This window comes from Heliangelus exortis, chromosome Z (assembly GCF_036169615.1).
Source record: "Heliangelus exortis chromosome Z, bHelExo1.hap1, whole genome shotgun sequence".
NCBI lineage: Eukaryota > Metazoa > Chordata > Aves > Apodiformes > Trochilidae > Heliangelus > Heliangelus exortis.
Window position 1 is genome coordinate 58,617,998 of NC_092454.1, and position 23,630 is coordinate 58,641,627.

Consider the following 23,630-nt stretch of genomic DNA (forward strand, 5'->3'; position numbering starts at 1 on the left):
GCTCAGTGTATACCATTTGCAGCTAGCAATTACTAGGAAACTGCAGGAACTGGATTACTGCAAGCATCGTGCTCAACTCAGAGGATGAGCAAACTACATGGATTTTCTGTCTCAGAGTTAGATTTAATCTACTCTTTTAAGGCTGTAGAAACATTGGGCAAAAAAAACATTGGGCAACAAAGAATAATCATGAAAGGCAAAGGTCTATGAAATTTCTCTAAAGTTTTCATAAAAAATCCTGTGATAACTAGGATTTTTAAATTGGGGTGAATGTCTATAAGTGTATAGTTATATGTGAACAAATGGATGTCTGAGGGAAAGAAATGTCAGAGGTAGTGCTGAGAGACAATTTTCCCATTTAACCAATTGTTTTCTAATCACTTGGAGTCTTCTGGTTTTTTCACCTTCCTGGTCATGCTTATCCATAGGCATTTTTAAAATTTCCCTCAGGTTTTACATTTGTGGACATTTTTCATTTTTTTCAATAATCTGTTTCATGCTGTAAGCAAGGTCCAGAGGATCCAGAGAAAACTGATTTAATTAACAAATGAGGGGCTAGAATTATAAATACATAATGAGAACTCTTTGCTTACCTGTGTTTTTTATTTGTCAGGACAACTTACCCTGATGAATTAGTTGGGTAGTATGGTGTCCACAAGTAGAGTAATTAATATGGAAATGATAATGTCTGTTCTAGGCATTTGCATATTTTCACATTTTGAATGTTAGGAGTATAGTTTGATGTTTTATAAAACCACTTGCTGCCAAAGTACCAGTTCTATTTAATATCTTTATTGATGATTTAGATGAGGGGATTGAGTCCATCATCAGCAAGTTTGCAGATCACAGTAAGCTGGAGGGAAGTGTCGATTCGCTGGAAGGCAGGAGGGCTCTGCAGAGGGACCTGGACAGACTGGAGAGTTGGGCTGATTCCAACGGGATGAGGTTCAACAAGGCCAAGTGCCGGGTCCTGCACTTTGGCCACAACAACCCCATGGGGAGCTCCAGGCTGGGCACAGAGTGGCTGAGAGCAGCCAGGCAGAGAGGGACCTGGGAGTCTGGATTGACAGGAAGCTGAACATGAGCCAGCAGTGTGCCCAGGTGGCCAAGAAGACCAATGGCATCCTGGCCTGGATCAGGAACGGTGTGGCCAGCAGGTCCAGGGAAGTGATTCTGCCCCTGTACTCAGCGTTGGTGAGGCCACACGTCAAGTACTGTGTCCAGTTCTGGGCCTCTCAGTTTAGGAAGGATATCAAGGCTGGTGAAGGGACTCGAGCACAGATCCTATGAGGAGAGGTTGAGGGAGCTGGGGCTGTTCAGCCTGGAAAAGAGGAGGCTCAGGGGAGACCTCATCACTCTCTACAACTCCCTGAAAGGAGGTTGGAGCCGGGGGGGGTTGGTCTCTTTTCCCAGACAACTCTCAGCAAGACAAGAGGGCACAGTCTCAAGTTGTGCCGGGGGAGGTTTAAGTTGGACATTAGTAAGAATTTCTTTACCGAGAGGGTGATCAAACACTGGAATGGGCTGCCCAGGGAAGTGGTGGATTCTCCGTCCCTGGAGATATTTAAAAAGAGACTGGATGTGGCACTCAGTGCCATGGTCTGGTAACTGCAGTGGTAGTGGATCAAGGGTTGGACTTGATGATCTCTGAGGTCCCTTCCAACCCAGCCAATTCTATGATTCTATGATGCCTTTTGAAAAAATACTCTTGCAATTTTACTCAAGGTAAATGAAGCTAGCTTAACAAGTCAATTTTTGCATAAATAGTTTTAGGGCCAGAACTGGCCGAGCTGCATGAGAGCTAGGCAGTTTGCTCTGATTACTTGACAGCTGACTTAAATGTAAGGATTTGCATTTCTCTACTGTTTTATCACCTGAAAAATGGAAACTATAATTTTAAATGAGTGGGACAGGTTTCCTGAAGAATATAGCAGGGGTTCATGCCTTAGATACATGAACATTTCTTGCACTAAGAAAAAGTGCAGGGCATTTGTTTGTGATTATATTGAGCTTTAAACACAGTGATATATTCTATGGTATCCTAACTTTTTCTTGAAAGTTAACCTGTGCCCATGCATATCCATCTGATCCGTCACACAGACACAGGAGAACTGGAAAAAAAGTCTTTCTTCCGGATTAGAGGGAGAAGACTGGATGCAATTCATTTAAATACCTACCAGAATGAGAGGAAACAAATATTAAAAATCTGAGGAAGTCTGACCTGAGGAGCTGCAGGGATTTTTTTTAGGATTACTGCCTGATCCTAATGTTATGTTTATAGCAAGCATGTGGCAGCTGAGACAATGTCTAATGGTCTGTGTCAAACTTTTAATGAGTGGCAATTGTCAATATTGTTGTGAAAGCATATCAGGCTTTATGTTTCACCTTTGTTATCTAAAAGGAGATGAAAATAAAGGGAGCCCACATTTGTTATATCTTTGGGTCATTTGTGGCTACTTAATTTTTATTCCATCCATCAGATGAGAGAACGGAAGGTCAGTTGACTGGCACTGATATTTCCCAGGCAAACTGTCAGCTGGGGATAGTAGTGATGTTGCTGGTAGTATATCAGTTTTCTATTAAGCATTCAGAGATGAAGCAGCAAAGTATATATTGGAGATGGCATTCTCTCCTGTCAAAAGACTGTGATTGCTACATTTAGCTCTTAAATCAATTCAAAATGTTGACAGAGGCTTGCTGAAGTCCCACAAATAATCAATAGAGCTATTTTTATCTCTTCAATGAGTGAACCTCTTAAAAATAATAAAGACATCTTTGTAATGACTGACCAAGCTGTTCCAGAGTTGGGTCTTGTTGCTCTGTGTGGTTGGGGGTGGTGAGTGAAAGGGGTTATTTAGGCATTGCCTTTGTTCCATTCTGCAGGTTTATAACCCCAAAATAAAATTGCAAGTGTTCCTGGCAGTCATCCTCCAGGCACAGATGGCTTTCCTCCCAGTTTTGGCAAGCCTGTTTTCAGTATAAAACTGAGCAATTATTAGAAAGTGAAATATTGCATGGTAAAATACCAGTACCACCACCGTCAGCATCACGACAAATGGAGCGTTCATTGTTTCTGGTGCTGCATAAGAGAGTTACTGCCACTGCATTACCCTTTCCTCTTAAACCTGTATCTGTGATGCTGCTGGTGATGCACAGACAGAGGGATGGAACAGAGCAGATGCATTAGCAAGGAACTGTGGCCATTTTCTCATTTACGTTGGCTCTATATTTCAATGCAAATATCACTGAACAGGTGGCTGATGAGGCCCCTGTGGACTGTTTACAGTAAAGGTTATAACCAAAATCGATAGGCCTGAGATGGTTCTAATTCCATCTGGGACATGTTCATCTTCCATCTGACTGTTTGTCTCTGAACAGCAGCATCCTATTAACTGCAGTCATTGGGGATGTCTCACTCGTGTCAGAAGAAGGTTCTCCTGTTTAGGCCTTCATTTGTTCTTCACATTTTCTTTCTGCACTGCACTGGATCGAGCAGTAATGCTGATCTTGACAAGACAGGTTGCCAGCATTAAGCATGCTGAGTTTTGCCTACTGACTTGACACCTGCTACTACTGTTGGGCAGGCTGAGGCTCATCAGTGATGTCTGGGTGTTGTCCAGATCTTTTCAGCTTATCGCTTACTGAAGCAGGAGGTAGTGATGTTACATATCATAGCTGACATTATGGTGTGTGATGTACAGCCTTGTAAAATTCCAAACTAAGAGAGAGGGAAGGTGGTAATGACTTACCTTTGCACAAACCTGAACAAAATAAGCAAGTACCCCTGACACTTGCTTGAAAAGTACTTTGTATTTTGGCTGAAGTTTTATTTTAGACATGTGTTTTCTTGAACATCTTAGTAGGAAGTTCCACATGGTGAGTCAGTGCATCTCTGTTATATCAAACTAGTAATGAAGTCTGTATTATTCTTTAAAATGAAGGTAGGTGCTGTGACTTATAATGTGAGGCAATATCACTCTCACTGGTGTCTCTCCCTTGGGCCTAATAGTCACTTCTGGCAGGCAGCCCATAGCAGTTGGGTAATGAGTAAGCAGTCCTGAATCCAATTAAAATGGTAGTAAAGTGTGTATAGCAGAGGGCACCCATGCATTCTCTGGTTCATGTGAACAAAAAGACACAAAAGAGAGAAAGTGTGCTTCTGTCACGATCCGAGTTATTATTTATATTTTGTTTGCGAGGAAATTTCAGCCACTACTCATAGACGACGCGTGAGTTTACAAAAATAACCAGGCTTTATGATTTAAACAAGTTCAAAGGATTTATTTAGGAATTATACAATTAGTTACTTTGGGGAGAAGAGTCGTTAAGAGGAGAAAAGAGGGAGGGTTACCCCTGTCCGCCGGCCTTGGCCTCTGGCTGTGGTCAGGAGCGTAGGGTCTGTCGCTCCTGCCGCTTCTCTGTCCCGGAGCTGAAGCCGAAGTGCCGAGAGAGGGGGGGTCCAGAAGAAAGCCGCCTCGCCGCTTTCCGCTTGGGCCTTCAGAGCTGCTTCCCGCCTTTTTGCGCCGAGCTGGCTGGAGTTTGTAGTCACAGGAGCTGGCTTCCACGTGTCCTTCTGAGCTGCTGGCTCCACCGAGCTACTGGCTGCTCTGAGCTGCTGCATCTTCGGTTCTTCTGGGGCGATTTTTATACAGGAAAAGAAAAGGGGGTCCCTTTTTTTTGCATAAGTCCCTGATACATACAGATTTCCCGACTTCCCGGAGATGAGTCATCCTTATCTTTCACTCTTTTTGGGTGTCCTGCTACCTTTATTGTTTCCATCATGCACCAGGAGACGACCTGATAAGTATTCTTATCTTTTAGGTGTATGTCAGGCATATGGTGAGGTTAATTGACAAAATGTTGCAACATAGCAGGGAGAAAGAAAAAAAAAGATTGATTCAAGAGACAAATTTTTGTATTTTTAAAGTGTTTACATCAGCTTCATACCTGTAATTTAGGGTGAACAGGGATGACAGGTGAGGGCTTGAGGTGAGGGCTTCTCTTGAGCACTGCATCCCTCATCCCCATTAGCATTCAGGAGAAATTCCTTGTTACCACATCATTTGAAGGAGTACAGGTGATTACCTGAATGCATATATGCACCAGCCTCCCTGGCATAAAGGCCAGCTACCTGGAGTGCTAGAGTGCTTTTCTGGCCATATGAAATGAATGGGCAGCTGTAGAGACAACAGGAGCAGGACAGGAAAGGAAAGATGAATGATAGTTGCACCATTGGTCACAAAAAGATGTTGGAGTTTGGTAGTGATGATGAGCAGAGATCTGGCATTAAGTCTCTGTGGCCACCTGCACCATCATTCAGGTGACTGAGCAGCAGTCATTAGAGAAAGGACAACAGAAGCAAAGAGCTGGCCATCCCAGGCACTGTCCTGCCACATGCCAATTCAGTTGCGATGTCTGGCACTCCATGCTGTGTCTTGCTGTTAGCCACTTGTGTCTCCTCTCTCTTGAGCTCCCCAAGCACCTGCTGAGCTTCTGTTCACTCACATCTGTCTGATCCCCTTGGCACTACTCAGCCTGGGCATTTTGCATGATCCCTTCTGCTGCCAGGTGCAGCCATGTGATGTGGCTGAGCAGCAGCTAGCCCACCACCCAAGCAGGAGTAGACAAAGGATGCTCTCATGAACAGCTCGGCTGTGCTGGCCTAACTGTCCTCAATTTCTGGAAGCTGCAGCCTGCAGGTTGTATTCCTCTATTTGTTGTTGTTGTTGCATTATTCCTAATTCCTCTCTCTGACTTGCACGGAACTCTTGTCTTTCACTTTCTAGGAACTGTGAATTTAAAGGGGTAAGCAGTAGTAACAGCATCTTCCACTCAAAGACTTAGGCAAAGGAGATGAAGGATGCTTGGCAGCCAAAACTGTACCATAGCAGAGATCTGCAAGCAGTCCAGCTGAATGGCTTGTGTGCTTTGCCTTCAGTGTTGCAAAGCACATGCTGTGTAGATCAGTATGTGGTTTTTTTATGTATGGGTAGACAGATCTTTTTCTGCAAGTCTTCCAGTGAGATGCTGAAATAGGACTTGGGTTTTTTGGTTCACTTGCATGCCTTTAAAGCTGTTGCCTCAAGAGATTCTCAGGTCCTTTTGCTGCCTCAGCTATGCAGCTCAAATCACTTTCTTCCTGGCTTTTTTATGGTTCTTTTGTTTTTCCCAGGGTAAGAAATGCTGACTGGGATGAGAAGGGCTATTTGCTGAGTATTTCCAGAGTTAGTTCACAGAGGCTGCTACTTCTCCTGGTCATACATTTTTCCTCATGCAGTAGTGGAACTTTATCTGGCTTCAGTCTTTAGTTTCCTCACTGTTTAAGTGCTGTTTCTTCTTACTAGACTTACTGTCTTTTTGAAGAATACGTTATTTCTACTGTTTGTAGAAACAAAAGAATTTGTTTCAGACAGTCATGTTTTTTAATGGCTATTAGGTTTTCTGGTCTTGTTTCATGCACAACACAGAGCACTGAATTTTGTCTGGTAAATCTCACATTAAGCTTACTAATTTGCGGATCGAAGTGCAGCTGTCGTGTATGAACACAACCCATCATGGTATAAAGAAGGTTTGTAATAAGTGAATATAACAAGATCTTTCCCTTACAGAGTGGGATTATGGTGTCATGGGAAAATTCTGACATGGTTACATACTTTGATTTTACTTGGAGTTGCACTGGAGTTAGCTGAAGGTACAGCAAGGCCAAAGCAACAAGATGAGAGTTTTCTTACAGGAAAGAGCATCCCATTCAATAGTTTTTTATTGATGTGTCTATACAGTTATTTCTGTTGCTCTTGAATTTGTCCACAAGATCAAATCTGACTGTACAGTTTTAAAGTATGGAGTTTGCTAGGAAATTAGCTCTTCCATTTAAGATTTTTCATGTGACTGGGTTGGGAATGAATATTATTTTCTTAGCTTCAAGACACTCCTTCTTGCCACCAGTGTGACTTTTACAAAATTAAATTCCCCTAAATAAAGCATTTATGTGTATGTGTGGCATATATGTATATGAATTTGTATAAGAATACAAATGTGAATACATATGATTATGTGTATACAGACTATAAATGAGTAATTACAATAGCAAAGGTAATTATATATTGCACTAGTATCCAAATGTCCTGCTTAGAGGTGGTTCACCTCTGCACTGCCACATACAGAAACTTACTCTATCTAGGAAGGCAAAACTTTGAGGCACGTATGTGTTAAGAGCTAAATTTTTAAAAATATATGTACTTATTCACAATATGACTAAAACAAACAGAAGTAACCAGAACAAGTGGTCTCACATAAGTATTTGAAACCATCAGCTTCATAAAGTACAATTGGAGCACCAAAGTGTCTTGCATGAAGTTACATTTTCATTGATGTTTGTCATGCAAGCAGCTTAGCTGGGGTTTTTTTAAAGGTTGGAAGAAATCTGATCTAATCTGCCAACTCAATGGCTACAAGTCACTGCATTAGACATAGATAGTAAAATATGTTCTTAAACATTTGCAGATCTGTATTTTATTAACATGTCTGTTAACAACACCACCAAAACTCAGTTTTCTTGTCGCTAGTAGCTACATTCAGGAGGAGCAGTAATCATGTTTTGAACAGTGAGAACTGGAGGGAGGGTTTTGCACAACTTTTATTTGGAGGCAGTGCTTGTACTCGCTCAACATCACAACACAGCTACTCATGCTTCGTCAGACACTGAATTTCCAAGCACTTTTGAATAGAAAGTAATTTCAGCACAGTTGCAAGTGAGAACATTTACATCACTCCCAGGAGCCCAACCAAAGATGGATATTTGCTGAAAAAGAAATTTGTACTAAAAATGGGTGTGACATTCTCTAATCAGCACTTTCTGAAGTTCCATTGAAATAAAACAGCTCTTCCCACCATTTTAAGAACAAAAGTAATGTTATATTTGAATAATTACCTCCCAGTCAGAAGCTGCCTTTGGATGAAACTTGAGACCTACTCAATGTTACTTTATTGACATAGGCATTGATACAGATGCGTAGTCCACTTGAATCATTGACCTATCAAAGAGGAGATTTTGCATTTACTTTGTATGAATTTGAACAACTGTTAGCACTAGAGCCACCAAGAATTGTGTCAGTTCTCTCTCCTCACTCTTTTCTTTCCTAAACGCTACTCTTTAAAATGACAGAGAATTCCATATACTTAAAAAGTTACTAAGCTAATCTTTATTAGAAGTCAATATATGAATTAGTCAGTTAATTCTTTTCAGGTAAAAGGAAAAAGGTCAAGCCCCATAGCATGTACACAAAATGACAAAGTAAGCATGCTGGGCATTGTTAGTTTTCCTGGAATCTGTCTTCCATGTATATTTATGCAGAGCAATACACATATCTGAATGAGAAGTAGGGAATGATGATGCAGAATGACCCATGGGAAAAGTTTTCTCAGGCTCTAAAGCAGAGTGGCAGTGATAGGTTTGCAGTGCTGTAAGCTTTCCTGGTAACATACACATGTTGTTAGATATTGGCTGATGTGCTGATGGGGAGTAAGGGAAAGCAGCTGTTCTTATGCTCCAGAGCCTTACTGTGAGACAAGTGGTTTGAATTGACAGCCTGCAGACTGATACTGTGGATGAATCAGGCTTAAGTGGAAGAATTAGATTGCTTGATAAGTTTCTTCCAGTTAAACTGTTGCTCCTCCTGCACATTTCAGAAAAGAATTCTGCATTGGATTGGTGACAATTTCAAGACAGAAAGAATTTAATTCTGCTTTTCTTTTAAGATAAGGGACTTTGTTCTGTCATTTTGTGTTGTACTTACAGGGGAAAAAAAAATTTAAAGTGGCCAAATTACATTTAGAAAAATTGTGTCAGGATGAAGGAATTATTCCTTCTAATGCTTGTGTCTTCCTTCTAATTTATACCTTTTCAGGGAAACTGTTTCTGAGTGGAGTATGTACTTGTGCTGCTTATTTCTACTTTGGGCATTCCTAAGGGCTCCAAAGATTGGTTTGCTGGGCATGGAAATAAACAGAAAAAAAAAATGCCCGCCCCAGAGGGTTAACAGTCAAGAGAAAATATAAGAGGTGATTAAAGAGACAAATGGAGGAAACAGGTAAATAAAGTGTCTGCAGGCAGACATAGCTGTAATCGTACACAGCTATCAGCCTAACCAGTGTTAGATGGAAATGCTTCTCTTGGGCCTTGTATGTACTGACTTCTAGTATGCATTCTCACATACGGTATAATAGACAGATTGTGACTGCATTGTGTTGCTTTTATTCCCTCTATTTTTTTCCTTTGCCGTCTGACACTTTGTTCATTTAAGGTGTCAGTCATTGTCTTACATTAAATTTTATTTTTTCTAGACTCAGTCCAGATCAGTCTCTCAGTTATTTTGTTATTAGAAATAGAGTATCAGACAACTTTCCAGTTTGTATGTTTGAATAATAATGGGCAAACATGGAGTATAATAAATCATTAGTCCTTAAGGACTGTATCAGCCTGCAACAGAGCCCCTGTTCCAATTTAATTTATTAGTTGCAATATTATTTGAAAGCAAATATCTGACAAAGCAGATTAATTCTTCTGACATAATTTCAGTTTGGTAAAAGTTGAGGAATCAGCTGTGTCTGTGAAATTACAAATGAAAATGCAGCACTCAAGACTTGTTAATGGTTTTTTTGGCATTGAGAAAGGAGACATAGGTATCTAATATTAAATGGTGTTGCAGAAGGGCAAGTTAGCACTTTGTTTGCCAAATTAAGTTTCAAAGACTATGTAGGTTATGAAGTTTGACTTCCTGCCTGTAAATCTTGAGTGACTGACAGACTAATGTAGAATAGCTTAGTTCAAAAGGAATCTTTGGTAGGCAGCAGAAAAGGTTTGAAACTCTGGAAGGGATGAAAAGAAACCCCACTTCTACACTAGTTTCCCCTGCAGATCAATGTCTGTGTGAAATTTGCCTGGGAATTATGAGCTGTTTACTGTATTATGTGCTGTTTTCTTTCACTGTATCCAAAGGCCCCTGTGGCTCCTTTTATCTTCAAGATTTAGAGATATTTTTGTACAGGAAATGTGAATGAGTGAACACATCAGTGGAATACACAGAAAAAAACCTCTATTTTAAGATAGTTCTGTTCTCCCTTATTTTATCACAAGTTATACTATTGGTTTTATGGCACCTGAATTTATGGGTACATATTTTTATGGTAAAGCCCAATGACATGTTCTCTGTGCTCTATCAATCTCTCAGTGTTTCTTCACTTGATTCACAGCTCTGCAGGGTAAGAATTAGTCCCATACTATAACCCTTAGTCTTTTTAGCCAGAATAATGTAGTGTGTGGGGAGGTTTATTTATGTCATGTGTCATTATGTCATCATCTAATTACATAAAACAAAGAATGAGAAAACAAAATATTTCCAAAAAAACTCTTGTCAGTTCTCATTCTGGAGAGGCTAAATTTCTTCATTGCATACAAGCAACTGCATTAGAAAACTCTTTATAACTCACTGATACTTAAGTCTATCATCAAGCAAGATGAGGCACTCCTTGGGCATGCACTAAAGGAAAACTGGTCTGGTAGGGCAGTTTCTGTTTAAAAACACAGTATGCCTCTTCAGGTACAATGAGAGGCTTGAGAAGGAGGAAAGCTCCCTCTGCTTTCCAATGACTCTTTTTAGCTTTCTTGTATGCAGTAGTTAAAACAGCACTGACAGAAGGTGCTTAAGCCCTTGCTTGTCTTCCACAGGGTGAAGTGAAGAAGTGAAGCCTCCCAGCTGAACTACTATGAGGTCAGAAGCCTTGCTGCTATATTTCACACTGCTACACTTTGCTGGGGCTGGTTTCCCAGAAGATTCTGAGCCAATCAGTATTTCGCATGGCAACTGTAAGTATAAGAAGCAAGAGGGCTTAATTTGCTTAATACTTTGATCGGGGTTTTTCAAATCTGTATTTTGTTACAGTTGCAATGAATAAAGTTGATTTCTTTATTTCTCCCAGAGAGACAAATCTACATTCTCAGATACTAATGTAGGAAAATGACTTTTTCATGTTGACTTATGACTGCTGGGTGGTAAACTGCATGATCTTCCAATACCATAGCCTTTCTCCTTCTCAGAGACTTCAGTAACATGCTCAAGTTAAATATCTTGCTCTATCCAGCAGTAAAGTAAGGAAGCTTTTGCCCACCCATCCCCATTAGCCATTGTCCCTAACCTGACTTACGACTATGTAGTCCTGGATAACCAGTGAAACAACTCAGAATATCAAGCATAGCACACTAAGTAATTGAGGTCTGAAAATGTAATTTGTTGATCTGGTACAAATAATTGGACTTAATTCCTTAAGCTCTGATGGATTCCACTTCAGCATTAGGCATTTTTTGCTAAGCTGGAAATATGGCTAAAATACAAATCAAGACAAAGAATCTTTTGTAACAGAATCTCTGTTACCAGCAGTAATCGGCAAACCTCCAAAATCTAGGGTAACAGACAGCTGCAAGTCAGTATTGAGATTTGCTAGCTGAACAGGTGAAGAGCTTTCTTTGCATTTTTCCATGCAAGTCAGACTCAGCATAACTGATACTTTTACAGTTTTCTCAATTACCTCAATTACAGTTGCTGCAAAGAGAAGTCTTGTGAGGTCCAAGGGGTTCAGGTGTTTAAAAGGGAGACTTTAGCACCTGGTTCTGTAAAAGTATGCCAAGCAATAATGAGTCATCAACACGTAGGCTTGTGATTAGATCTACTTTGAGCCAAGAGTTTGAATTTAAAGTGAATCTCTTGATTGTCCTTTCTTACTGTGTTTTGGGGTGACCTTAGCACCTGTGAGTTTGTCTGTCTTGGGTAAGACCAAGCTGAAAGACAGACTCCAAGGAAAGATTTAATGTGCTCTAAATGCTAATAGGCTTCTAGGATACAGGACAGAACTGCTCTGAAGCAAAGCTGCTGCTGGAACATGTCGAATGTGAACACTAAGTCTCAGCAGGAACATTTTTACCTCCAGAAGGGTGATGCTAATAGTTCTTGCTAGCACTGAAATAGCCAATCTTGGTCCTTTTGGGGAAATACAACATGGAATAAATTCCTGTATGAATTACACATTGATGTACTAGCTCATAGGTTATGCTAGATCCATGAATTTCAGAGGAAACAGTACTGCACAGAGAGCTGCTTGACAATTAAACTTGGCATTTTGCATGTGGGACTTGGTCAAAAGGTTGAAACTATGTCTGATGAACATAAATCCTGCATTGGCTATCTTAATTTCTTTCTCTTGGACTTCTCATCATCTGATTTGCAGGGAAATTCCTGTTTCTTTACAGTTTTATCACCGAATTTCCTGCTGCATGGCACTCTCAAGTGCTTTGCTAATGCCATGGTACATATCAATACTTTGACCTAGTTTAACAGGTAAAACAGTTTTAGAGGACAATAGCTGGAAACATAAGAGCAGTAGCTGGGTTTCAGAAGAAACAGACTCCATCAAACAGCTCCAGATCTCTGGGAAAGCATATTGATGAGGAAAAGGCTAAGACATTATCTCTGTATAAAGTGCACATGCAGCATTGATGATGCTTATCAGAAGTTTATCCTCCTTATGTCTTCTGATTTGTTTTGTTTGCTTAACTACCTCCCTTGTTTGTACATCTAGATGTCATGATCACATAAACAAAGTCTAGCAGCAAGATGGCCCATGGTCAGAAGTGTTCACTGTTGCTATGGGTTATTACAGGTTGTACACACGGGTCATCTGGAGAGAAACAGCAGCACACCCCATGGATGCTGAGGTCTCACCAAGAAACCCTGCAGAAATAGAGTAAATAATGCTCTCAGTGACTGGCAGAGGAAAAGCGGACCTGTTGGTAACATAAGCTCAGTACAGGGCTTCCAGTCAGTATTGTTTTCCAGGTCCCAGAAAAAAATGGAGTATGAGACTGGCTGCCAAAATAATATGCAGTGACTTTCATTTTATAAAGTTCAAGTGGAGGTTTCCCACTGTTTCTCAGAAATCCCCACAGCTGTTCTATGGTGGCAGTCCAATCCTGTAGAAAACCCAGGGAGCTGGCACTTAGAACCAAGGAGAGACAAGTCTTTTGCTTTAACCTCTACCATACCAGTCATTGTGGTGATTGATGTGTCACTGTGAAACAGCTTTGTCCTGCTAGACACACTTTGGCAGCCAGGAGTGAGCATTTAAGCTCTGTAAGCAGGGAAAGAAAAACTGTGAGAAAGTGCCATGTACCTATGAGCCAAGAGCTCCAGAGCAGCTTTATGCTCTAAAAAACCTCACAATTTTTGTCTTCTACAAAGGTCATGACTTTCTCCTTTGCAGCTGCGAAGACTGTAACCTTGAAGAACTCTCCTGCCCTCTGTGCTCATGCCTTCCAACCCCAGAGTGCGGTGCTGGTGCAGAACAAAAATCAGAGCTTTTGGCCTATCTGGGTCTCATAGTGCTCTGTGTTAGCAGTTTCTGTTTGTAATTCTCTTTTAACCCTCTTCCTTTTTTTCCCCTTCTCACAGATACAAGACAGTATCCGGTGTTTGTGGGTCACAAACCAGGGCGGAACACCACACAGAGGCACCGGCTTGACATCCAGCTGGTCATGGTCATGAACAGGACCCTCTACGTTGCTGCTAGGTAGGTAGTGCCCTGCTTGGCCACTTCTCCCTGGCTGATTACAGAGGAGGAAGGGGAAGGCAAGGGATAGTCCATGTTCTTCTTCTCCAGACATATTATTTTTAATATTTTCCAACACTCTGAGAGCAGTCTGTTAGTAACACATACTGGATTACATCAGTCAAATGAGGTTCAGTTTTGCTAGGTCCTGAGACATTTCATTCATGAGACACACCAGATTACATGAGAGGAACACCTCTGTCTTCCTTTGCATCTGGATTAGGGAAGTTACCAGAGAAATTGTTCAACACTGTGGAGTCCATACTTATCCTGCAATATTGTTTGTGCACACTATGAAAGGCATATGTTAGAGAATGATTGTTCTGATGCACAAATATGTAGTCAGATAAGAGTGTCAGGCATGTTTTAATTCTGTAAGACAAAAAGAAGGCAAATATATTTGCTGATGGTTCTCTGGTGTACTCAGCAAGGTTAGTTAATTTGCTGTCTGGACTTCTTTTTGGAGAGCTACACTGTGCACATACAAGTACATGTCTTTTTATAAAAATTGCATATAGAGCCTCCTGTTCAGTTTGCACAGCTCAGCATTGCACCATCAGCCTCAGTGGAGCTACCACCAGTTTATTCAGCTGACAGCCCAGCCCAGCCCAGATCAAACAGTAACTCTTCTCCCTGCCAGTTGTTAGCAAATGAGGTTGACAATCTCAGAGTGGGAATTAACCTGGTGGACACAGGATGAATGTAAGAAGGGCCCAGATTAGCAAGGGTGGGTTGCCCCCTTCTGTTTCTGCCACAGAGATCCAGGCTGTTGGTGCAGATGGGAGAAGGAGTGGGTGGGATGGCCGGGAGCTGAGGGAGAACAGCTGCTGAACAGGCAGCCTCCGGTCACCCAGCCCTGTTCTCAAGTCCTTGGCAGCCTCTGGGAGCTGCTTGACTTCCTTCTCAAACAGCCACTCCCCATCCTCTGGGTGGCTGAATTTGTTCTGCAGTGATCTGCCTGTTGATCTCTACGGAGCACTCAGTAATGAGTTGGGTTACAGCAGCGGAGTCACCTGGTGCCATTTTTACATGGTCATGTCTCTGGCTGCAGGCAGACAACACTTATTCCCGTTGACCTACCCAGGTATTGCAGACTTAACAGCTAAAAGCAGCTTCTATGGGCCTCTCACACAGGCCAGTTTGTGTGGGGTCTGGGCAGCAGAGCTCTGGGCTCTGTCTCGTGCCAAGTCCTTGTGTCAAGTGTGTCACGGAGCTGTGTACTTTCCACTGGGAACTGCGGCAGCACTGGTTGTAGGGCACAAAGACTGAGGCACAGCAAGGCCTTCCTCATGCTTTTCCTGAGCTTGGGGCTTGGTTTTTGATGCAATTAGTGTGATAATGAGTGGGGCGGAGGAGTGGGCTGAAGGGGTTTGAAAGGTGGTGGCAGGATTTCCTCCTTTTCATGGCTGAGTTCCCTTTCCTTTCCTTATTTGTTTTCCTTTAAATTTCCTTCTCATTTGCAGTGAGAAGGTGGTAAGTCCACTTTGTGGATTTTGCACTGTTGTATTCATAGTTTGTTCCCAGACTGAGATTGATGCAATTAAGACTGTGGCAGTGCCCAAGCAACCAGTACTACAGCAGGAAAACCCAGAGAAACATTTGGGATATGAAACCACTGGGTGCACAGATTGTATAAAGAGTAGTAATATTTGCAAGATTGTGTGTGTATGTCAATATGTAGTCTTATACAATGTGTGACTTTGTATAAAACAGTTTACTATAATGAGAGTGTTTATATATTTTAGAGTTTAGTTACCTACATAAAAAGAATAAAGACCTGGTCTGTTTTGCCCTTTCATGTGCCAAAAAAAATTCTTATGCTTTTTTTCCTATTGTAACTCAAAAACTCTTTGACATATTCTTTTCCTCCTCCATGTTACTGAATAAAATCCCTGCTGGGCTGAGAAGCCTAAGTGATACAAGTTAAAATTCAAAGGTGATTTTTATCTCTAAGTAATAGACTTCAGAAAATGACTCATCCTTTGATAACTCATGTGAATGAAAGTTTATAACTGCAATACCGCATCTCCTGTAGAGGTAGTAGTAAATCCAGAGATTGAAACAAATGTGTACACAATCAAAGGTGTTTCTCAAAGAGTTTTGTAAGGAGTCACTGAAAACTGTAGCTAACATAAATCTCTTAGCTCTCTTATCAGATGTTGCTTTCATGCTGTTTTTTTAGACATTGTAATATAGTGATGAGTTCACGTTTGTGTCCAGTTATCTGAAAAGCAATCAAAAAAAAATGATTAAGCACTGAGAGGTTTTATTTTGGGGTTGTTGGGGTTTTTTTTTTGTTTCTTAGCTTGTTCTAGAAAATTGAGCATTTACTTTGCACACAATTTCCTTTCACAGGAGAGGGCTGACTCAGAAATGAGAGCTGCTAACACTTTATAACTGAGCAATTGACATTAAAAAAAAAAGTTCTCTGTCAGTTGCTTATTTTGCCTTATGAAATAGCAACTTCTATATTAGTTATTACCAAATAAAATTCTGCATAATAAAGGCTTTATTTCATGCAATCAGGTAGACATATCCAGCCAGTATAAATTAGAATACCTCAGCCAAAGCCCATGAAGCTGTGCTGTCTGAATATCTGGCTTGCAGTGTGCAGAGGACCAGCTCTGTTTTCTTTTTTTCTCATGGGAAGGGTACTCCCTGGTTGTCTCTCTCACATTCACCCACGCCCCCCCCCCCTACCCTTTTCTAAGTTTGCCATGTCTCCTCCTCCCATTGTCTTGTGTGGTGGCAGCTTTTGTTCACATTATCTGTCACCCCTGGTGTATATTCAAAATGGTTTCTTGAGCCCTCGAAGCATCAGGATGCCTCCTTCCTCATTTGCAGTTACAAATTTCCAGACGATTCACTGAGTGGCCAAGGGTCATGCACAGCCAGTGGCATTATTTAAATTCCCTTCCTCTACAACCTTATGCCATGGCAACAAAATTCGGTTCTGCTGAGTGGAGGTGGGAAAAACGGAAGCTCTAGGATTAAGTCAATTTGTGTTAGAATAACTTAATTAGCAGTGAGCTGTACACATACCACAGCTAGCAGATAGTAGGAGTTGGGCAGCAGTGGGAAAAGGAGGGCAAGGACAATCCCACATTGTCTGTGGTTACAGAGCCCTCCCTTGAATTTGACAGCTCTTTCGCACTCTGCTGACATTGTCAGCAACTACATTTCATGTAAGGCATGAGAAAATGATATGTAATTTGCCTGATTCTCACCTTCTTTCAGATGGTCCTGTACTTTAGCGTGTGAGTTTTCATTGAACAGTTTCCTGAATAAGAAAGCAAGTCCCCTGAAAGCTGTTTTATTGAGAGTGGAACTAAATAATTCAAGCTTCATACTAAAAACCACCACTGTATTTTCTGATTGTCTTGTTTAAAAAGAAAAAAATCATAACGACTGGAAAGTAAGACTGATGTTTAAAATCAAGAGCTGTGCTGGAAGAAAGTTTTGGAGTTCCAGCTGCACCTGATTTGCAATTCAAGAGATTTTGTTCCCACTTCTATGTAGCAGGAGTGACAGCAACAAAGAGTGATGGTTACCATGTAGTAATTTATGAAGCTAGTATCACACAAATAGGTAATTTGAGTCCAGCACTAACCCTGACCACTGCTCTGCCAGTAAAGTCAGGCAAATAAGAAACCAAAGCATTAAACCATTCTTGGAAGTAAACGACAGCTCTGGTTTTACAGAGTCTGGAAAAGAGGAAAACCCACAACCCCTCAGTTTGGCATCAAACTAAGCAAACAGCCTCAAGCGCTGCAGCAGACAGTAGATTTTAAAGCCATTCCCCACAACAATGCTGTCTCTTTTCTCTATGTGAAAAGAGTGTTCCTTATTCCTCTTTTAGCAGTGTTTTGTGTTTGTTTTATTTAAGAGACTAGCACTATTTTACCCAAACCCAAGAAAATAAAGCTTACCTTCAGTGCAGGGATTTATAGAATGGAAACAGTCTGAATCTTACTTTCAGCAGACCCCTCCAATGCTGTGGATCATGCTCCAGCTGCACAATTTCCTGCATATTGTAAAGAGCCAAAGTTGTTTCAAGGAGCAATGAGATGCTCAGTCCCAATTTGATGTGGTGGTTGCTACAAGGCTGTGGTTTGGTGGGATTTTTCAAATTTTCTTTTCCACACAGAGATGACCTTGTTTTCAGCTTACAGAGAGAAGCATGTGTAAAAATATCTCTTTACCTGAGTAGCTGAGTCTGTTTCCTCTATCCAAGGAGAGATTGGCAGCTAATTGTAGAGAAAAACATATCCTGAGGAAGACAGAAAAGTAAATGCATGCAAGAAATGTGAACTTTTTTCAGAGGAGTATTTTACAGTTTAGTTTAGTGACTAGTGTTTGAAGAGAAGAATAATTTCTGGGAATATTTTCTTGTTCATCAGCCTTTTGCATGCCATATTGTCAATCAAATTACCACAGCTGAGATTAGATTAATAATTTAAAAATAAATAAATAAATAAGTAATTTAAAAAGCATTAACCTCATTTTAACCCAGCATGGTTAAATGTGGCACAGTGACTGCTGGCCCATGAGTCTGGCAGAGGCTGCCTAAGAACTGCTGTAGCTGATTTCTGGATACAGAAAAATATCTGCATGCTAGATTTGCTCTAGAACCTAAATACATAAATTATATGATACTTACCTCCTTTCCTAAATTTCATTTGTTCAAATAATTGCTTTTGGGAAAGAATCTTGCTTTAGAGAGGACTTAATTTTTTTCTTAATGGGAAGAAGGATTGTTCATGTATGAATGTGCTTTTCTGGGAGATGCGGGCAATGCTGTCAGTAACAGTCCCTGGTAAGACCTGTGATCTTTTTTCTTAATGGATTATGGATTATCTCATGATAGATAGCTCTCTTCATAGAGAATGAACTGTCTGACTATTGCATTTGACTTTGCATTAATTTGCCTTTGTTTACAGGGACCATATTTATACTGTTGATATGGACACATCACATACAGAAGAAATTTATTTTAACAAAGTAAGTAGCTTCTATCATCATCCAGAAACCAAGGACACTAGAACAAGCTTCAAATAAATAGGAAGATGACATTGTTTCAAACAACTTGCCAAGTACTGCTGTAAAAACTGTAATAAGCAAGTAAGATGGCATTGCTAATCATATTTGGGAAAGGCTAGAATAGAAATCATGTCCTCTGTGAATTTCTGGTAAGTGATTTTGCTGGGCTGATAAGCAATCTGTACTGAAACACAGTGAGGTCTCTGATGAAACATCTGTCAAACATCTATTCATTTATATTCAGCAGTTTTCTGTAACAGCTATACTATCCCAATTAAGTATACAGAAATTTTCATCATAAAAAGCAAGTGCTATTTACATATGTTCATGCACACAAATTTTATTCACTCATGCAAGTACTCACTAAATAAAATCTTATAATAACATTGCTTTGTAGATATATTCACATTATCTCCTTGGGAAGTTACATGCAAACTAAGAAGAGCTTTGTCTGCATTATAATATTGTATATTTACATAAACATATTAGAAATAATCTCCTTTCATCTCCTTTGCATTGCATAGACATTGTGTAATATGCACCAAACACATACTAGATCCAGAAGAAGATTCTGGGTATGAATTTGGGCACTTGATGAATCCCAGTGTAGGAATGAAAAATGTTTCATTATGGGTGTTGCTAAAGATGAGCTTTTGACTAATTGCTCATCAAAAAATGAGGGCACAAGCTGCTAATGGAAATAAACATGATAACTCTTTCAGCTTGAGGTGCTTCATGAATGCCCAGTTCCTCACTTACTGGTGGGTAACCATGTCAGGACTCTCATGGCTATGGTGCCTGAGGTGCTACTGTCTAGTCCATATGTTTTTAAGCAAAGGTTCACTTTAATTAATGAGCCAACCACATTTTGAGCACTCGTGAAACTTACCACAAAAAATCTCAGGCTGGGATTTACCTGTTAATGTTCAGGAGGAAGAGCATTAGCAGATAAAGACAGGAGTGTGATGATAGGTAGAGAGCTCTCTGAGCCTGCTAGCTGACTTGAAGGTATAAACCTGAATTTGGTTTCTTGGCTAATCTCAAGTGTTGTCTTCCACAATACATATTTCATTTAGAATCCATTTAGGATTTATAGTGCATAGATGATTATTCTGCTTAGTGAAAAAACAGCAACAAATTAAACTAAGAGACCATCTAATACTTTTAAGAAAAGCACACATATTTTTGAAAGTTAGCCTATGGCTGAACTCCATTGGTTGAAGCTTTTGAAATATGTGATAGGGTTCTAGTCTAATGAATAGATGGCAATACAAAATTAAGTGAATGCTCCACATCACTGATCTTTCATTGTTGTGGTGAATTAATCATGGAGAAATGGTGCAGAAAGCTTTCAATAAATAGATGTTCAACAGCTAGTCATCCCTAAGGGGCTTCTGAAATCAAATGCAACCTCTGGACTTTAATTGATTTCTTTCTTGATCCTTGCAGAAATTGACGTGGAAATCTAGACAAGCTGATGTAGACACATGCAGAATGAAGGGAAAACATAAGGTAGGCAATTTTCATTTCTTCTGCATCTGCCACTTCAGTTTAGTTGCTTCACTATTATCTTGAGCTGCTGTCTGTGATGTGGAATGGATGATACCATTCTCTTCCTGCCACTAATTGCTTTTTCCATCAACTTACTGAAGACTAATTTTCAAAAATAGTTTACCTTTAATGTGATAAAAATTATGACAGGAGCTACAGCAATATCCTGAAATACTTAAAACATTGGGAATTTAGGACACTATGCTTAGTGTACTGATTTTGCTTACCACTGTCACAAAAATTAAGTGCTGCTGTCCATCCTCCTGCAGAACTTTACAAAATTCACCCATATGAACAATAGCAAAACCTGAGTTATAATGGGAATACCATATCTTCAGTTCTTTGTAACCATTTTTGAAACCATACAAAATAAATCAGTTGCGTCTAGCTCATTGTGAGTTAAAACTAGTTGAAAGAAAGCCCAGAATATCACAGTGGCTACGAGCCAGTTTCATTTTAGACCTGATAGTGAAATATCATGGCATAAAAATAAAACCAGATGCCTAAAATGCAGTAGCTGAAATATTTGGGTTTTTTTTTCAGGATGAATGTCACAATTTTATTAAAGTTCTCCTAAAAAGAAATGAGGATACCTTGTTTATCTGTGGGACAAATGCGTTCAACCCTTCTTGCAGGAACTACAAGGTATGTGATCTATGTGTGGGATTTAATTTACACCTTGTCTTTCTATTGGCTTTATTGTAGCTACAGCATGAGATTGTCATCCAACAATGCATCATTTAACTCTGTAGCTTTAATCCTCACTTGTTTAATGCTACAGAACTCAGTGTTGAATGGTTTTCTAAGGACTGCTCAGACTTACTACCTACTTCTTTGCAACTCCTGCACATCACAGTTTATAGCCATTTTGCATTGCCCTCCATATGTGCAGAGTCCTTCAGATCTCTACTGGGGGATGTATACACTTCTCAGAAAAAGACTTGGCTTATCACTGACATGTACATCAAGTCATAGACTGATGGTGAGGGTTATCTATGTGGTGGCACATTTTTAATGTATCTATTCTACTGTTCTCAATAACAAAGCCTGTTCTCAAGACATTTGAGGGCTTAATACGCAAAACGTGGGAAAGTTAGTGTTGGGGACCAAGCATATATGGAAGCTGTGGAGATCCTATGTCATTGTGTGCTGTAAAAGTGACTGACAGCAGGTCTCCATAAGGAAAAGAACAGGAGGAGTGTGATGTGTTCCTCACTAGCTGGGAATCTGCAGAGCCAAAACACTATGTAGAGCAATGTAGAAAACTGTGCTGGTCCATGAATACCAAATGTTAATTCCTTGACCTCAAATTTTTCCTTTGACAAAGTGTGTCCCTGTGATCTCCACTTCAACAAGGCCCATTTATTCAGATATTTGTCATTTTCCCAGGCTTGCACTAGTATAAACTGATATAACCCCCAACAGTGGATATCTCTGGAGTAGCTTTAAAATGTATTCACTTAGGTCTTTGATATCCAGACTCTTGCTTTTCCAGGCACTGCTTGTGTCCCACTGGCAATTTCTCATCCTTCTTCTGGAAAAGAAAACTCAGCTTTGTTAATGCTATTTCTGACAAAGTCACAATTTTCCTTCATTTCATGGGGTTCAGAGTTGTTGTAAAAAGCAGAGTAAAGACATTAACATTCAGGAAAACAACTTCCATAGTGATATTTCCTGTGATTGCTGCCCTTCCTTGCTTTTTCTGCAATGCTGCTTTACTTTGCTTAGCCGCTGTGATGGCTATAGTCTAGAAAACAAAGGACAGAAGTACAGTGTTTTTTTTTTCTTTCAGTTGGTGGAAGAAGCATTACATTTGAATAAAAATACAAGGCTGCATCATGGTAATTGTGTGGTACAGGTAGCTGTTCTGTTAACAGCTATTTATTCAGCTTTTCCTTGTGTGCCACTTCTACCATGCAATAAAGTTTCTTGGTCTCAGTGCTGTGTTCCAGTCTGTGGTCTCAGTGCAGTCTTCCAGAAGAGTTGGTAATTTTTTTTTAGCTCTCAATGCCATTAATGCAATTAGAAATCTCAGCCAGTCTCCTTGCTGAGGAACAAATGCACAAATACAGATTTCTTTGGCATCCTGATGTGAGGGGTGTAAATGTCCCTCCATACCCTTGCTGTAGGTGGTTTATTCCCTGTGATGCATGGCCACTGCAGACTGCCTCACCTGTTGAGTGGGATAGATAGTGATACCAATCCATGTATTTTGCATTAAATATAGAGAGCACTAAAGAGGTGCCGAGTAAAAAAGGGGGCTATCCCTCCACACTTCCAGAAGTGTGGATGAGCCTGGGGTGTGGGGCTTGGGGCAGGGAAAGTTGCTCAGGACTGTAACTTGGTTCCCCTCACTATCCTGTGAAATGCTTTTCAGAATAAAGCACTGAATAAACACTACTGCTTCTCTTCAGAGTGTATTTGGACAGGAAGAATACATGACACAAAACAAACAATGACAAATTGGTCACTGGAACAGTTGGGTGCTGTACCATAGGAGTTAAAAGTTGATTAGAGTAGTTCATGGTGCTGGATGCATTATTTTTCATGCTCTGTGGATCTGTACTGTATGTGATTTATACAGTATGAGATGCTCAAGTTACTTGGATATACTAGAAAGATACTTATTCCCAAAATAAGGTAGTTTAAGAATCATAAAGATGCAGGAGCTGTACCTTTCCCCCATAGCTCACTAAAACCTCTTGAACTTCTAGTAAAGTTGATCTGTATATTTGTATCATTATCTGCACCTGGGGTGAAATGATTTCCCAGGAGTTACACTTAAGCCTCAGATTTTACAGTTCCTGCACAGATTAATTCTTGCCTGATGGTAAGAGGATTTTTCTGTGACAGACTCAACTGATACAGTAAGACTTTGAGAGCATCGTTCTGAGTATGCAAATCAAGGAAGAGAGCACCACAGTTGAGACTAGAGCAAAAGGATCTCCGGACTTAGGGAGAAAAATGCACGCACAGAGAAATATCCTAGTGTTGTTTCTTCTGACTGCTGTGCCTTGCAGTCTTTTCTGTGTATAAGAGCGCTTCTGTTGGATCACTGCTGAGGATAAATTTTGAACCCTTGCCAGAACCACAGACCACATAGCCTGCTATGGTTCAACAGGAAGCATGTGTACAGATAAAATATAGACTGAATACTTTTGTAAAATGTGTCAGGGCAAGAGTGATTAGCTGCAAAAGAATACCTGATTTATTGGATGCACTTTCTTCGGGCTGATTTTAATAAACACTGATTTTTATCAGGTTCTTAATACATAGTCAGGAGCACGGTTAGAGAAAGGACCTTCCTTTCTACTAAGAAAAAAAGAAATACTATCATAAGCCTCATCCAGAGTAAAAGGTTTTGTTTCTCTATCTGAGGAGCT

The 23,630-nt window shown here is 40.3% G+C and overlaps 1 protein-coding gene across 6 annotated transcripts in view; it reads left to right on the top strand.

Annotated features, from left to right (window-relative positions):
• SEMA6A (semaphorin 6A) overlaps positions 1 to 23,630 on the top strand; it is a 120,528-nt gene that overhangs the window by 42,414 nt on the left and 54,484 nt on the right. For all 6 annotated transcript variants that reach the window (XM_071731138.1, XM_071731143.1, XM_071731140.1 and 3 more), the window contains exons 2-6: positions 10,727 to 10,864; positions 13,500 to 13,617; positions 18,597 to 18,657; positions 20,146 to 20,208; positions 20,791 to 20,892. In XM_071731138.1, the coding sequence (XP_071587239.1) occupies positions 10,765 to 10,864; positions 13,500 to 13,617; positions 18,597 to 18,657; positions 20,146 to 20,208; positions 20,791 to 20,892 (444 nt within the window). In that variant the 5' untranslated portion in view covers positions 10,727 to 10,764. The remainder of the gene's footprint in view (positions 1 to 10,726; positions 10,865 to 13,499; positions 13,618 to 18,596; positions 18,658 to 20,145; positions 20,209 to 20,790; positions 20,893 to 23,630) is intronic.